Source organism: Pithys albifrons, chromosome 22 (genome assembly GCF_047495875.1).
Source record: "Pithys albifrons albifrons isolate INPA30051 chromosome 22, PitAlb_v1, whole genome shotgun sequence".
Taxonomy (NCBI): domain Eukaryota; kingdom Metazoa; phylum Chordata; class Aves; order Passeriformes; family Thamnophilidae; genus Pithys; species Pithys albifrons.
Window position 1 is genome coordinate 7055850 of NC_092479.1, and position 17004 is coordinate 7072853.

The following is a 17004-nucleotide window of genomic DNA, read 5'->3' on the forward strand; positions in this document are numbered from 1 at the left end:
GGGCCTAATTCCCAAGTACTTCAGGAGGCTTAATACAGCTGATACCTTGTAAAAACATCAGCTTAAAATAATAGGACACAGTTCCAGAGCTAGTAAAAACCAAATCGAGCTGAAATGAACAGTCCTTCCAACTCACACAAATCAATCCAGTGACTGTGTTTAAACCTTTGTTTTCTGTGGGATAATTTTAAAATTGGACATTCCCAACATCCTAGGGACTCAAAGCCCCATCCTATCACATCCTCCTGAAAAAGATCCATTAGAAAGGTCAAAAGCTTCTCCTAGAGACAAGACAAAGACAATGTGAGATCTCCAGAGAGCAGGCACGCTGGGAAGAGTTCCTTATGGAGAGTACCTGGAGCTGAGGGAAGCAGACAGGCATGGAGGGAAGGGCATGGAAGGAGTTTGGAGACTGGCACTACCCTGGGAAGTGGAGGAATGAATGGCATGGGCTGCAGGGAACTGCGTGGTGGTGAATGAGAGAAACCAGCTGGACATCACAGACACTTTGGTTTGAACACAAGGATTCCCCCCCCAGTCACTGAGCACATCAGACAAGAGACAAGAGCACGGAGGAAAACATGCACACACACAAGGACTGCTGACTGCTGGAAGGAGAAGAACAGGGAGGAAGGGCTTGTTGGGAGAACCTGTGGCTTGCTCAGTGGGCACCCACCCACACTCACCTGCAGCTCTCCAGCATCACTCCCTGCACAGAAGGACGGGCATAACGAGGCTGGGAGGGGGATGCTGAGAGGGCACCGGCGCCCCTGCGGGTGGGGGTATCAGCATCCCTGAAGGCAACCAGTGCTTACCACAGGGTCCACTGTGCTTCACTGGGATGGCAGCCTTCTGGTGGCACTCGGCCTTCTGGCGCTCGCAGTCGTTGCTGTAGGTGCGGCTGTCGCGGGCGCAGACGGGCCGGAAGGCGCCGTCGCAGCTGATGCGGTCGCAGGAGCAGCGAGCGGAGCCCCGGCGGTTCAGGCACACCCCGTTGAACTTGCACTCGTCCCTGCACTTGTCTGGGAGGGGAGAGCACGGCACAGGTCACACTCACCCACCCAGCCACCCGGAGGGGACAGGGGAAGGGGGACATGCTCGTTGCATGGAGCGGTGAGGAAGGTCGGGAGCGCCAACGCTCCACAGGGCATGGAGAGAAGCAGAGAGGTACTTACCCTGCTGCTGGCACTGCCCTGAACGCACCTTCTGGATCTCCAGGCCCCGGATGGCCCCCGAGCGCCCCATGACACACTCGTTGTCGTAGGTGACGCCGTCGTCCCCGCACACGGGCTCCCTCCTGGGCGGGCAGTTCTCGGGGCGCGGGAGCAGCTCTGCCCGCCGGGTGCGGGCGTTCACCCGGCAAACGCGGTTCATGTCGTTGAGGACGCCTTTGCAGGGGTCTGTGCACAGAGCAGAGGGTCAGGCAAGGCCACTGCCCACCCAGAGAGGTGCTTCCCAGCTTCTCCTCCTGCCCTGGGTGGCCCCAAGAGCTCTGTACCTTCCCCGTGGCACTCAGGGTGTGCTCATCTGTTCCTCGACACTGGGCTCTGCACATGCAGGACTCGGTTTTTACTGAGCTGCACACACCATGGACATGTGTCCTTTCCAAAGGGACCACTGATGAGATGAGCTCTGCCTTTTTACCCATCCTGAGCTGCCTTCACTGCCCTCTGGTTCTCTCCCAACCCAGAGGAATCTCCAGAGTCCAAAGGTGTTTGCTGGACATTGCAGGGCGCTTGGTACTCCCATCCCACTCCTTCCACTCTCCCTCCCTCCCTATCTTCCCAAAGTGCTGGAAGAACCTGAAAACAGCCAGGGCCAAATGCTGCCAAGGCCCACAGCTCTAATCTAGGTTTAGGCTCTAATCTAGGCTTATCTGGATCCCCCTGTCTGATGAGCTGAGCTCACTTTAGCACGCCAAAGACACGGGCAAAACAGGTGCCGCCTGCTCACTAATCCCTGCTCTAGCCCTGGGATTTTCCCTTCCTTGCCAAGCAGGCACCTGGAGAGTGCTGATTCATTGTCTGCAACTGCAGAAGCACCATGGGATGTTCCCACACTTTAATCCCACTAGTCTGAAATTCCAGGCTGAGAAGGGGAGGAAGTAAAAAAACAGCCCCTGGTTCCCAAGAGAGGGACCTCCCTTTTGGCCCTCCCCACAGCCCATGAAGAAGGCTGGCCTAGGACAGGGTCACAGCTGAATTCTTTTGCTTTTGTCCATTTTAGCATGGAAATTAAGTGGTCTGTCTATCCCCAGCACCTCCTCAAGCCTTACAGCCCACTCAACAGAGTCCAAATACCTTCAAGTATTTTCAGGTTCCACAGCCCAGCTGCTCAACCCAGACTGCCTGAGCTTTTGCTGATACCCAGCTAAAATCAGGAGGTCCTCAAAGGAGCCTCAAAGTTTTTTCTCTGCCTTAGAAACCTGGAGCACCTGGCATGACATCACCTCCTTCACACCTCCCGCTTGCACCCATCTTGCCTCACTTGGAGCAGCGAAAGCACAATAAAAGGTTCCCAGCCTGCCCCAACACTCTGCCACACTCCTTTCCCCAGGGACAAACACTGCTCTGGCACGTGTCCTGGCTGATCTCATGGTTTTCCTAATGAATACAGTTGCTTGTAATTACCAGTGCCCACAGCCACTGTGAGCCGAGTAGGAATCCATCCTCGGAGCTCCGGGATCTGTGCCTGGCGGGATGCTTTAATTAGCAGGAGCTGCCTGGGATGCTGGGGAGCAGCAGGCTCCTTGCCAAAAGCACAGCCTGGGCACTCTGCTCGGGGGAACAGCAGGAGGGAAAGGAGGTGGCACAGATGTTGGAATTGCTCTCTAGGTCAGTGGGTCCCGAGCAGAAACACCCGCAGGGTTTGGCTGTGGAAGTGCTGGCTTGGTCTGCGCTTCAGGAACTGTCACGCACAGACTGATCTTTTCCTACCCAAACTGACCCATTTCTGCCCAAACCAACCTTTTTTCTGTCCAAACTGACATTCTTCTGGCCCAGACTGACCTTTGTGAGCTGATGCCATCAGGTATGAAAGCCAAGCTTTTCTCCCCAACCCGTCGCATTTCCCACCTGTCTGCCCTCAGTATTCCTTACCCAGGTGGAACTGTTTTTAAACCCCCTTTCCCTCAGGTATTCAGACCCCCCACGGGGGTACAGAGGACTCACCACAGGGGCCATCAAACTTCTTGAACACGTTCTCCTGCTTGTCACAGGCGTGTTTGTTGAGGTCACACTCGCTGCGGTAGTCGCGGCCGTCGCTGCCACACACGACATTCTCGGCGATGCCACTGCAGGAGGACGGGCACACACACTTGGCCGACTGCCCGTCGGTGGAGCGGACACAGGTGCTGCCAAAACTGCAGGTCACCTCAGCACAGGGGTCCTTGGAGCCTGGGGGAGAGAGCAGAAGGCACGGCACAGGTGTGAGCACAGCGGTGCTGCTCCCGCACTGCGCTCGTTCCTCCCCTGGGACAAAACACCTCGATATGTCACGATATCACCCACACAGCCCTATTCCTCCAAGTGCCTAAAACCATGCCCAGCACCAAGAGATATCCTTCCATCAGCTTCAGTCCAGAGCCATGTACTTTCTCCTGAGCAGCGAGCTCATCCACCCCCATGCCCACAGAGACAGGCAGGATGGTGAGGGTGTAGGATCAGCCCATGGCATACAAGGAGGGAGCTCCCTCCTCTCCTGGCCCTTCTCCTCTCTGCTCTGAACCTCTCAGCCTCACTCCTGCAGGCTCCCTTCCCTGCACATGCTCTCTGAGAGCCTCTTGCTCCAGAAAACAAGCCAAACAAGGGTCCTCAAGGCACCTCCTGCAAACCCTAATTAGAGGAAGAGCTCAAGGAACAATTTCCTCACAGACAACCAAGGGCCAAAATTCACCAGCTTTTTTTTTTTCCTTTTTTTTTATTTGTCACTTCATGATTATGATTTTAAATAGATCTCTCAGTGCTCTCTCCCCTGTGAGAAGAGCCCCAGCAGGAGGGCCGGGTGTGGATTTATTGCAAAGCCAGCGCGCCGCGTGAGAGAAAGGTCAAGTTAATTTACTCAGAGATGAGAAGACTGGGGGTCTCATTTACACAGCTCCTTGCTCACAGCTGGAGAATGCCAGGCTGGGGAAGGGCTGTTATGAGCCCACCCAGCCTGCGCACGTGCCAGCTCTGACTTCCAGCTCTGGCAGATGTGACCCACCCTGGGGAGAGGGTGTGGGGCAGCAGGTAGAGATGTCACCCACCCCTTCCTTGAACAGCCTTGGGCATCATTTTGCCTTCTTACCTCTGCTGATCACCAAAGCAGAGCTGGTGATTGTCTCACTGTCCCTTTCCCTCAGACCTCTACCCATCACTCAGGACATCAGAGATGCCCAGAGTGGGCTGTTCCTATGGGGCTGCCACCCACTCCTTGAACAGCCTTTGGCCATCATTTTGCCTTCTTACTACACTTTGCTGATCACCAAAGCAGAGCTGGTGATTCCTTCAGTGTCCATTCCCATCAGACTTGTCCCCATCACCCAGGACACCAGAGATGCCTGAGAGTGGGCTGTTTCTATGGGGCCCCATGTACCACTTGAACAGCCTTTGGCCATCATTTTGCCTTCTTGTTCCGCTCTGCTGATCACCAAGGCAGAGCTGGTGATTCCTTCAGTGTTCTATCCCAGCAAACATGTCCCCATCACCCAGGACATCACCACCACCACCACCACAGTGATGACATGAGCTCAGGGCTGAGGACAAGTCTCCCTGGACCCCATGGAAGACCCTCCCTTCACTCACCACATGGTCCCTTGCTGATGACCTTGATCCGCCTCTGCTGGTTGCACTGAGCCTTCTCCAGCTCACACTCGTTGCTGTAGGTGGAGTAATCAGAGCCACAGACAGGAGCCACCACGACAGGACAGGCTGTTTTCTTGCAGACACAGGAGGCCTGGGAGGGGTCGGTGGAGCTCCTCTCACACACGGCCCCAAACCCACACAGCATCCCCCGGCACACTGTGGGCACAGACACGGAAACACGGGTGAGCCACGGCCCCTCTGCCCACAGGAGGGGTGTACCCACCCGTGCCACCCCTCTCTGCCCTGCCAGAGCTGCTCACACTACCCAGGCTCATGGAGGAGATGCTGCAGCCCTTGGGGAGACCTGGATTGCCAGGGGAGGGACAGTGAGAGGATGCTCCAGGCAAAGCAAGGTCCTTTCCTGGCTTAAAGGTAAGGATTTCACCATCTTGGCATGTTGCCTCTTGCTGCCTGCCAGGGAGTTAAGCTGGGTTCTTCTCCAGGGACACCAAGTGTGACATGTTTGAGGGGCACCCAGCCACAGTTCCAGAACCACCCACTCCAAAGCCATGAGAACAAGGGTCTGTCCTGCCAGGGCTGCTCTACCCTGAGCCCCCATGTCCTGCCTGTGCCCAGCAAAGACACAGGTAACCTCAGCACCTGATCCATGGAGCACAGAGGCCACAGCGAAGGGCAGCAGGATCCCTTCTGCCCTTTGAGAGCAGCCAGGTCAGACAGAGGATGTGCCAGGCACCTACATGGCACAGGAGGGTAGGGAGGGAAAAGGCTGGGGCACAAAACAGTCCAAAAGGGACTAACACACCCATGGTCTTGTCTCCTCTGTGTCCCTTATGCTCATTGTCAGGGTGAACTGGAGAAAGAGAACAGGGAGGTCAAGGGGAGCAGGGAGATGCCTCCAATCCCACTGCACAGAGGAGCATCCCCAGCACTCCAGGGGCTCTCTAATCAAGCCTTTGAGGTGTCCACAACACAACAGTCTTTCCTGTACACCAGTAAGGGAAAGGGAAGCCAAGGAACGGAGAAGAAAATGTCCTCACCTGTCTCAGTGTGGGACACATCATCCTACACACACACACACACACACACACACACACACACACACACACACACAGCTTTATTTATTGCCGTTTATGCAAAGCAGCCAAACCACGTGGCTGGAGTCTCCCAAGGAGATGCAGAATCTCTTTATCACATCCACTAATCAGAGCAGCCAGCACAGACCAGTTCAGCATCTGAATTGCTAATGTGGCAGGAGATGTAATTCTTCACTTGGAGGGAGGGAAGGGACAGGGGTCTCCAGGCTCAAGGGCCACAGGTGACACTGAGAGCAAGAGATGCCAGAGCTTTCTGCCACAGGAACAGCCTGACACTCACAACATGTACTGCTGGGCAGCAAAATATCCCAGAATCATGGAATATACTGAGCTGGAAGGGACCCACAAGAATCAGAGTTCAACTCCTGGCCCTGCACAGACACCCCAGCAATCCCACCCTGTCCCTCAGAGTGTTGCCCAAACCCTCCTGGAGCTCTGGCAGCCTTGGGACTGTGCCCACTGCCCTGGGGGGCTGTTCAGTGCCCACCACCCTCTGGGGGAAGAGCCTTTCCCTGATACCCAACCTAACCCTGCCCTGGCATCACCACCAGTACCCATCACCCCCAGGCACCCCTCACCTCCCTGTGCTCTTCCCCTTCCCACAGCCCATGTGAGAAATGGAGATTGACCTACATAATGAGAGAAAGAGAAATCATAAAAGGCAAAATAAAATGCTTGGCAGTGGCTCATTTACACTTCAATTCCCAGGCGTTTGGCTTTGACTGCCTTGAGATTTCTGAGCTCACACATGCAGCAACAATGCACCACTACGAGACTAGTATCATGAAATAAAGAACTCTCTTCCTCTCCTGCCCAATATCTAAAAGCAATTCATCATTTTTATGAAGCTCTCTGGATAGTCTCTCCTGCACTTCCCACTGCTGCTCTTTCTCCTCTTTGATTTTTTTTTTAAATGCAGATGAGCCGTGTTGAGCTCTGAGATTAGACGGTGCAGGGGAGGTGTCCAAGGAGGAATGGGGAATGCAGGATTCGTCCCTGGAAAATGCAGGATTCATCCTGTTCTCTCCACCCCAAGGCACAGGTCTGAGGAGCAGGAATGCATCTGTAGTGCATCACCAGCTGCCAGTCACAGGGGAGATTGAGATGGAGCCACCCTGGAGCTCAGACCCAGGGAAGGGAAGGAGCTGGGGTGTGCAGCAGATGTGGGATGCAGAGCCCGATGTGGGACGCAGAGCCAGACGTGGGACGCAGAGCCCGATGGGGGACGCAGAGCTCGATGGGGGACGCAGAGCCCGACGGGGGACGCAGAGCCCGACGGGGGACGCAGAGCCCGACGGGGGACGCAGAGCCAGATGTGGGATGCAGAGCTCGATGGGGGACGCAGAGCCTGATGTGGAATGCAGAGCCCGATGGGGGACGCAGAGCCCGATGTGGAATGCAGAGCTCGATGGGGGACGCAGAGCCCGACGGGGGACGCAGAGCCCGACGGGGGACGCAGAGCCCGACGGGGGACGCAGAGCCAGATGTGGGATGCAGAGCTCGATGGGGGACGCAGAGCCTGATGTGGAATGCAGAGCCCGATGGGGGACGCAGAGCCCGATGTGGAATGCAGAGCCCGATGGGGGACGCAGAGCCCGATGGGGGACGCAGAGCCCGACGGGGAACGCAGAGCCAGATGTGGGACGCAGAGCCAGACGGGGGACGCAGAGCCCGATGTGGGACGCAGAGCCCGACGGGGAACGCAGAGCCAGATGTGGGACGCAGAGCCAGACGGGGGACGCAGAGCCAGACGGGGGACGCAGTGCCAGCCTGGAGCTCAGCCATGTGCCTCCTCGAAGGTGATGGGGAGAGGGGCCCATCTGAAGCCACCAGCCCAGCTGCAGATGGGAAACCAAGGTGGGAAGCACATCCAGGGTTTTAAAGCAGATGACAAAGACAACTCACTCCTTTCTTGAGCTCTTCTGTTCTTGGCTGTTGCCTCAGAGTATGGGAAAGGAGCCTCACAAATCCAAGGCAGGGGCTTCTGGGCCTGGTTGCACCCAAACTGAAGAAGTTCTTGGTGGGACCCAATTCAGGGCAGCACAAACCACTCCAAGAACTCCATCCTAAGACCCTTGCTGCTGTTTTTGGCTGCATTTCATTCCCGCCTGGCTCATGCTGCTCAGGACAGTGATGGAAAACCATCCCTGCAAGTGTCCAAAAAACATGTAGATGTGGCACTTTGGGGACATGGTTTAGTGATAAACACTGTGCTGGGTTAGTGGTTGGACTCAAAGATCTGGGAGAGCTTTTCCAACCTTAATGAGCTTTTCCAACCTTAATGATTCCCTGTTTCTATGCACCAATGGCACTTCTGCCTTTGGTCCCTGTGCTTCACAGCATCCATCCTGTGAAGTGGGCACAAAAAGCTTTTAGCCCTGGACAGGGCTTCAGAAGAAATGAAAACATTGCTCATGGCTTTGCCATGCCTTCTTCAAAGACACTTTTAAAATTGTTCTTTTAGATTTGGAGCCACACTGGGTCCTAAGTGATCCTCCTTTTAATTGTTTCACCTGCATATTTGAAAGAATCTCTTCATCTGAAGTGATAAAAGCAATGGTAGATGACAGAAAGGCCACAATGTATTATAAAGTTAATTGGGTCAAGCCATCTAAAGAAAACTGATACTTTATCAGAACTGAAATCTTAGTCTATTCTTGCCTCAAGAACTGGATAAACACTTCAGGAACATAATATGCCAATAAGTGAGCAAGAGAGATGATACAAAAGGTATTTATTTACCTCCTGTTTCACATCATCTGAATGTTGTACAAGGGAGCTGTTACAGCCCCAGTGTTTGACAGACACCTTCCCACTCCCTGCCAACAAGCTCCATCCCTGGGAGAGCAGCTTGCACAGCACAGTGCCTTGGAGCTCATCTCCAAGGGGATGGGCAGGAGGGGATGGCAGGGGACAACCCTAAACACCACAGGGACACCTCCCTTCACCGAGTTTTGGTGGTCAGGCTGAGCAGCAAAGCCAGACAGAAAAATGCTGTCACAAATCATGGCAAGCAAATGGGTTCTCTGAGGGTTTTTTCACTTCTCAACTTCAGCTGGAGGCCCTGCTTGGGATGCTGGAGGCTCCAGCCTATTGTGCCTGTTCCCAGCTGGAATGGGGAGGTGGGATCTCTCAGGATGCACAGAATCATGGAATGGTTTGGGTTGTAAGGGACCTTAAAGACCATCTTAGTCCAATTCCCCTGCCATGGGCAGGGCCACCTTCCACCAGTCCAGGTTGCTCCAAGTCTCATCCAACCTGGCCTTGGACACTTCCAGGGATGGGGAGTCCACAGCCTCTTATGCCAGTGACTCACCACCTTCACAGCAAAGAATTTCTTCCTAATATCCAACTTCAATCTCTCCTCTTCTACTTTAAAGCCCTTTGTTCTACCACTTGCTCGAGGCTGAGCTTCAAAACTGCCTGGAAAGGGCAACAAGGCTGTGCAGAGAGGCCAGAGCACAGCTCTGCTGAAATCATCCCAGTGCTGCAGAGACAGCGAGGCATTTGGAAAACAATGAGAGCAGCACTTGTCTGGAGCCAAAAAAAGCTCAGAGCTGACCTTTCCCAAACCTCCTGAGCTGCCAAAGATGAGAGAGAGAGGCAGCTCAGTGGTCTCCATCCAGCACCCCAGCAAGCTGCATGGAACAAAAGGCACGGCTTGGGCTCATTGTCACCACACTGAATTCCAGCCAAGCCTCTCTGTGGCTCTTAGCAGCACTGGAGCAGAAAGGGGATAATAAATAACAACAACAACAACAACAATAATAAAGTGTTTCCTAGAGGGGAAGGGGAAAGCAAAAAGGTGTCGCTACAAATAATTCCTGTCCCTGCGCTTCCCACCGCGGCTGAGCCAGCAGGATTTCATGGGCAGGCAGAGCTGCTCCTCTCCCTCAGCCCCAGGCTGAGCCTGCAAAAGTCAAAAGGCTTTTGGAAGAGATCAAGGCTCTGGGAAAGATCTGCCTGGGTTCAGAGCCTTGGCTTTACCTCAGGTATGCTGTGGTATCCACCTTTCGTCCTGCAGTGACCTCCTGGTCCAGGGTAAAGAGCACAAAGAGATGCTAATGAGGGTTTCCTGTCCTCTGGCTAATTTGGGAAGATGAGGGGCACACCAGCCTCTCCTCTGAAGAGTCCAGACAAGAGGAAGGACACTGCCACAGCCTGGAGAAGAGGCCATCAAATCCAACTCCTGGCCCTGCCCAGACATCCCAACAACCCCACCCTGTCCCTCAGAGTGTTGTCCAAACCCTCCTGGAGCTCTGGCAGCCTTGGGGCTGTGCCCACTGCCCTGGGGAGCCTGTTCAGTGCCCACCACCCTCTGGGGGAAAAACCCTTCCTAATACCCAACCTAAACCTCCACTTGCACAGCTTTGTGCAACAAGCAAAGAAAAGGAGAAGGGAGAGAGGTCACAAGGAGACTCTGAGAGCCCATCTACGTGTGGGCCAAGAGCTGCTGGCAGCATCAGAACTGAGCTGCTCCTGCAGGAAGAACAACTACCCACAGCACCAGGTGTAGAGACACCAGTCCAGCCCCAAACCTGCCCCCCAGCCACGACACTTCCTCAGGCAGCCCCTAATTAGCACCAGGGAGGGACTGAGATGCTTCATTACCAGCGAAGGCCCTGCCAAGGTGCAGCTCAGCATCTCCCTGAGCAGGTGGCTGGTGCTCCATGAGTAGCTGCCAGGGCAGATGGCACCAACTCCACCTCCTCGTGTCCAACAGAGCCTGCAGATGCCCAGAACGGCTGGAAGGACAGCTGAGAACAGGATGGACCCACTGTGGCCGAGAGGAAGGGCAGAGCCACCCCGAGAATGTCCATGAGCCACCCATGGCTCTGCTTTGCAGAGGGATGTTGGTGTGAGGCTGCAGGGGCTGAGGCAGTGTGGGGATGCAGGCAGGGAGGAGGAGGGTTGGACTGTGCTCTCCTTCAGTCCCTGCAGCCAAAAACCCAACAGCCAAGGATTCAAGAGGCACACTGCCCTCCCCAGCCTGCACCCAGCAGCCTCCACTTCTCTGCCACCTGCCACTTCTGGCCATGCTGCCATTTACACCAGGTGCTCCAGTTAAGCGCTCCTGGATCAGCTTCTCAAGCCATCCCCATCCCAGCCTTCTTCCAAACCTCCTTGGATCAGGGCAGGGAGGAGGGAGAGCAGCTTCTGCTTCCAGCTTCAGAGTTTCCAGCCTCAACTCCCCATCCAGTTCCGTGCCTCGGTTCTCCTGTTTCCAAAACCTGCAGACAGTAATCTCCAGCCCCCAAAGTCAGCAGGTAAGTAGCTCAATTTAAGTAGGGATTAATAACAAGCTGGCTTCAAGTGCTTTAAGATCTTGAGGTGAGGAGCTGTAGCTAATAAGCCCCAAGCAATCATATTAAAATGTTTCTCCAGCTTAATAACAATAATCATAAATGTAATGTTAAAAGTGCTCTTTTCCAGTGTACAGAAGAGAGAAAAGCAGCTCCTGGACAGCTTGCTGATTGCTTACAGCACCCTGCCCCTTCCTCTGCAGTGCCTGTCCCATGTCCCTGGCAGTGCCCAGACACCCAAGAGCAGCACTGGAGAGGGGCTCTGGTGGGCACATGGTTCCTCCCTCATGGATCAAAGCTTTCTCTGCACCAGAAATCTTACCAAGGGATGAGGAAGATGAGGATGGCCCTGAACAGCCACAAAGGAGGGGGATGTTGGGAAAACAGGCAGGCAATTCCTGCCTGCTGAAGGCAGAATGGGCATTGCCAGCCTGGACCTGCTCCAGATCCCCAGGGAGCCCATCCTGAACGGGCTGAGAAAAATAATCACAAAACCACAGTTGGGAACTTAATTAGAGCTCCTGGGTAGGACACGGGAGGGTGGGATGTGCCTGATTCCATGGCTCACGGTGACATCAGTGACAGGAAGGAGGTGGGAGAAGGGAAAGGCTACCAAGGCATGACAGCTACACTGCCACACTCCAGACAGACACAGCCACAAATCCCCACAGCAGGAGATGGAGCCAGACACTTCCCTGGAGCACCCCAGGAAGGGTCAGGGCAACCTGCACCTCTGGGACCTGCTGAAGGCTGAACCACCCGCACTGGGAATCCACAGGGAGAGCCAGAACTGAGGAATTCAGTGTCTGTGACAAATGTGCCTTTTTAATCTCATGCTATGATATGGATTAAAAGCTCTCCCTGCTCGGAAAACAGGGGTTGCTCCCTGCTGAAGCCATTTCCAGCACTCTGGGCTGGGAATACAAAGCAGAGAGCAGCCCCTCACGAGAGAGGGAAGAGCCGTGATGCTCAGACACGCCCTGCCAACCCTAACGCGTGACGGGCACGGGGCTGACGTGCCCTTCTGCTCCCCCCTCCCACCTCTGCCCACTCATCCCCAGGGATGGGGAGGGCACTAAAGGGCTTCCCTGTGCCAAAAGGGCAGCAGGGAAACGCCAGCCCCCCGGGACAGAGTGGCAGGATGGCGAGGGCCAGCATTAATTCTGCATGAGCGCGAGGTGCCCGTTGCCATGGAGAGGGTTCGGCTGCCGCTCCAGCCCTGGTGCACATCGGCTCCTCTCCCCCAGCCCACCCTCCCTGCCATCAATATTAATTGCATCAGCCAGGGCTTGCTTGGTGAGGGAGAAGGAGCTGCCTGCCCTGTCCTGAGGGCTGGGAGAGCCACATGCAGGCACTGGGGGCAGGACTGGACACATCACAAAATCATAGAATGGTTTGGGTTGGAAGGAGCCTTAGACATCATCCAGTTCCACCCCCTGCCATGGGCAGGGACACCTTCCACCAGCCCAGGTTGCTCCAAGCCCTGTCCAGCCTGGCTTTGGACACTTCAAGGGATGGGGCAGTCACAGCTTCTCTGAGCAACCTGTGCCAGGGCCTCACCACCCTCACAGGGGAGAATTTCTTCCTAATATCCAATCTAACCCTGCCCTCTGGCAGTGTGAAGCCATTCCCCCTTGTCCTGTCACTCCAGGCTCTTATAAATTGTCTCTTTCCACCTTTCTTGTCAGCTCCCTTCAGGTAGTGGAAGGCCCCACTTAGGTCACTCCGGAGTCTTCTCTTTTCCAGGCTGAACAATCCCGATTCTCTCAGCCTTTCCTCAAGGAGAGGTGCTCCATTCCTCTAATCAATTTGGTGGCCTCCTCTGAACTCACTCCAACAGGTCACTGTCCTTTCTCATCTCCAGTTTAGCCACAGCACTGAGCTACACTGCAGTGGCAAAGCTTCAAGAACCTCTCTGGAATAAGTCCCCAAAACCACCTACAGTTTTCCAGGTTCCAAAGATGGAAGGTCCTTAAGAAACTGAGAGGATGGTGGGCATCCACCACCCAGTTTGGGAGCCTCTCAACTGAAAGCCACCACATCCAAAACACACCCTGTGATCAGAACAGTCATCGCTGCATCTCGTCCCCACACAGTCCACGGCAGACAAAGGAGGAGCAGGAGGAAAACTGACTAGACAGTCTATAATTGGGAGTCAGGAGGGGTGGGCAGCAAGGAAAAAAGTTGATCAGTTGGAGGATCTGAAAGCAAATTCATGTGCAGGATGCAGGGAGATGGGAGTGAGCACAGGGAAGGCAGTGCTGGGGTGGCAAGGCAGGGTGGGACAGGGAGGAGTTGGAAGCATCCCCGTGTTCTGGAGTCTAAACCACCAAATTCACTCTGGCAAATCAAACATCATCTTAAAAGACTCTCATTACTCTGTCAGGAGCCCCTGTGAGAGCAGCTCAGGGCAGACTGTCACGGCTCCCAGTCACTGCAGGATTCATCAGCCCCCACTGGGCAGAGGAACAGTTTGGATACACACTCCACATGGGATAGGAACCAGCAGCCAGCCTGAGCTGCAGGTCCTGCTGCCCTCCCTGCACACCCAACACACACAGACCCACAAAACTCACCACAAAGCACGAGCCAAGGGCAGGGACCTGCCCAGATGGAGCCCAAGCAGAGCCCACAGAAGGAGGGGGGTGAGGGCAAGTTAAAAATACCTGGGAGGTTTTAACCTGCTCCCACCTGCCTGAGGAGGCCACACTGTGCAAAACAGTGTTTACAATCTGGGCAGACTGGAGATCTTGGAGAGGGAAGGGGGGCTGCAGCAGCCCCTGGATGCCTGAGGGGAGCCACAGCTCCTCCCCAGCTGCAGCAGGTCCAACACCAGCGCTCGGCAAAGCCACCTCACTGTCCTTGGCCAACCTTTCTCAGGCTGCCAGCGCTCTGCAAGGAGCTTGCTTGTCCCCTGGGTGCCTCAGCCAGCTTTGTGACTTTGTCCTTTCTCCCCCTCTGCACTTCGTACAAAGTATTAAACAGAGCAACTGCATCCCAGAAGAATAATCCTGGGAGAGTGAGGCAAGCTTTGGGATCGTAGCAAGGACCTGATCCAGGGAAAAACAGGCACATCTCAGCAGCTCTCCCATCTATTCCTCCTCTCACACTTAAACCACGTAACATGAAAGTGCATAAACTGATCCCCAAGAGAAAGCTCAAACCCCACTGTAAAAGGAGAAGAAAATGCTCTCAAGAGATCAAAAGTGGTGTCTAATAACTGCTATACCTTATCTCCCACTCTGCTTTTGAAGAGCTATGTTTAGCATCTCTCCTCCCTCCAGAGCAACCCCAAAGCACTCTGAGCTGTTTGGCTGGAGCCCCACTGTGCTGTGGTGCTCAGGATGCAAATCCAAGCAGGGAAAGGCAGGCTGGGATAAGGGATGAGTGAATGGGGATGAGGCTCCACAGGCAGCCCCCACTCCTGGCTCCTGATCTGCAGCCTTGCTGCTGTAGGAAGTGAGCATGAGGGAGAAAAAGAGAAAGGGCAGCTAAAAGTGTGACATATCCATGGTGAGTTCACTGCTGGACACCCCTGGGGGGCCATGGAAACATGGATTGCCCAGGATCCTGGAAGGGGAACACCCTGCATCACCTCCCTGCACAACAGGATGATGTTCGGGCTGTGCTGCAGCGAGGCCTTACAGGAGGAGTAGGCACCGTGTAATTAAAAGTGAGCAGCTGCTCACAAAATGAGCAGCCAGGTACAAAAATTTCACCTTGTGCAGAGAGGGAGTGATTTTTTCTGTTCTGTGATGTGTGACAGACTCCCTGCCATGCTCTGATGCTCCGAATCCCTCCTCGCTCAACGCCACCCCTGCCACCCACCAGCTGGCACAGCCAGAGGGGCAGGAACCCAAACACCCACCGTGTTGGAGGCAGGAATGGTTGGGGATCTGCTTGTGCCCCTCAGGATGGGCAGCCCTGGTGCCATGAGAGGTGTTTGGGCAGGGGATGCAAACCCTTTCCTTCTCCCCACTATGCTCCTGCACATGTGGGAGAGAGCAGGGGATGGGAAAAGCAGGGGATACAAAAGGCAGAGAGCATGGGGGGGGTCAGTAAACATGAGGGGCTGCAAAATGCACCTGTGGGCAGCCAAAAAAAGCCAGACCTGCTGCACCTTCCCATTGCACTAACTGAGATCAGCCCCACCACAAAGCCAGCACTACAAATTCATTTTGTGGCATCCAAGTCTTATATTGGCTCACAGCACAAGAGAAACAGGCTGGGAGTAGCAGCCAAAGCCAGCAGGATATTCCAACACCACCACGCACAAAGGGAATGAAGCTGAAGAGCCTGTGCTTTACTTTAAGTTCTGTTTTCATGCCTCTTCCCAGGGCAGCCAAGGCTCCCTTCCCACCCCCCTGAGCAGGCACAGAGCTGCCCAGGTGGGCAAAACTGAGAAACCAAAGGCCCAAGGTTGTTTCCCTGTATTTTCTCCCTGTGTTTTTGGCAGTGGGAGCAGGTTATGGACAGCACAAATGTGTCCTGAGGTGTGGGCCAGCCCCAGCCCTCCCAGCACTGATGCAGTGCAAGGTTTAACACTGGGGCTGCACAGCAGGCAGCACACAGGGAATCATGGAATGGTTTGGGTTGGAAGGAACCTTAAAGATCATCTCGTTCCACACCCTGCCATGGGTGGGAACATCTTCCACTAGACCAGGTCAGCCTGGACTTGAACACCTCCAGGGATGGGGAGGGCATGGCAGGCAAGGGGAGGGAAGCACCTTTCATGAAATCTAAACCCAAGGCAGCTCTTTCCCTGGCAGCAGGACGGGGAGTGGGGGGTGTGTGCAGGCTCAGCCTGAGCCAGAACTGCCCTGCCTGGCTTTGCATCCCACTTGCTCCTCTTGGCTCTGGAGCCACGTGCTGCTGGCTGTGCCATCCTGCTCCAAGGGGACCTCACTAACAAGAACCCAGCTGTGAGGGCCTCCCACAGCACCCAGGGGACAAGGGTGGCAGCAAGAGAAGGATAACAAGCATCTGACCCCAAGAGCCTGGCACCTCATCCTATAGACCCTCCTGAGCAGCCAGCCCAGCTCCCACCAGGGCTCAGAGAGGGTTTATTGTTCTCCCTGCCCTCCTCAGAGCCCACAGCCACAGCAATCCTCCTCCCAAACACCACCCCACCGAGGGATGCTACAAACAAACAGAAACCAAACCGCTCCTCACAGGCGCTGCAGGAACAAGGAGAGGGGAGGAGGAACCCTCCAAATCCTCCCCCACTGTTTCTTTCCCCCCCCAGGGGATGCAGGAAGGCACAGCCCACCCTGCCTGCCCCCTGCCCACACCTGCCAGCCCCCTCCTCCTGCCCTGGGGGGTGGCAGCTGAGCCAACATCCGCCCCCTCTGCCGCTCCCTGTGCAGATGCTTCCCCAGCTCCATCAGTGAGAAAGGAGAGGAATTATCCAGCTTGGACGCCTTAGGCCAGTCCCTCAGCTGGGGACAAGGCACAGCCTTCATGGAGCGCTGCAGTGGAGCCAGCCAGGCCTTAAGACTCTATCGAGCCTAATAATCCCCTGCCCAGGCACAGCAATGCCAGAGGCACAGGAGATTTGGGAGAAAGCAACGAGTTAATGGCACTAATGGCCTTGTTTCCAAACGAAGCAGAGACAACTCTATAAATCAATGTGTGGCTGACGAGTTTTCTAGGGTAGAAATTGGATGAAAAAGGAGAGAGGTAAATAGCACACAAATCTTAGAATCATACATAGAATATCCCAAGTTGGAAGGGACCCACAAGGATCATGGAGTACAATTCCTGACCCTGCACAGACACCCCAACAATCCCACCATGTAACTG

The 17004-nt window shown here is 54.9% G+C and overlaps 1 protein-coding gene across 4 annotated transcripts in view; it reads right to left on the reverse strand.

The window, feature by feature from the left end:
* Positions 1-17004, reverse strand: part of AGRN (agrin) — a 108721-nt gene that overhangs the window by 37705 nt on the left and 54012 nt on the right. For all 4 annotated transcript variants that reach the window (XM_071575456.1, XM_071575454.1, XM_071575453.1 and 1 more), the window contains 4 exons: positions 4785-5000; positions 3171-3395; positions 1176-1400; positions 816-1022 (listed from right to left, as the gene is read on the reverse strand). In XM_071575456.1, coding sequence (XP_071431557.1) covers positions 816-1022; positions 1176-1400; positions 3171-3395; positions 4785-5000 — 873 coding nt within the window. The remainder of the gene's footprint in view (positions 1-815; positions 1023-1175; positions 1401-3170; positions 3396-4784; positions 5001-17004) is intronic.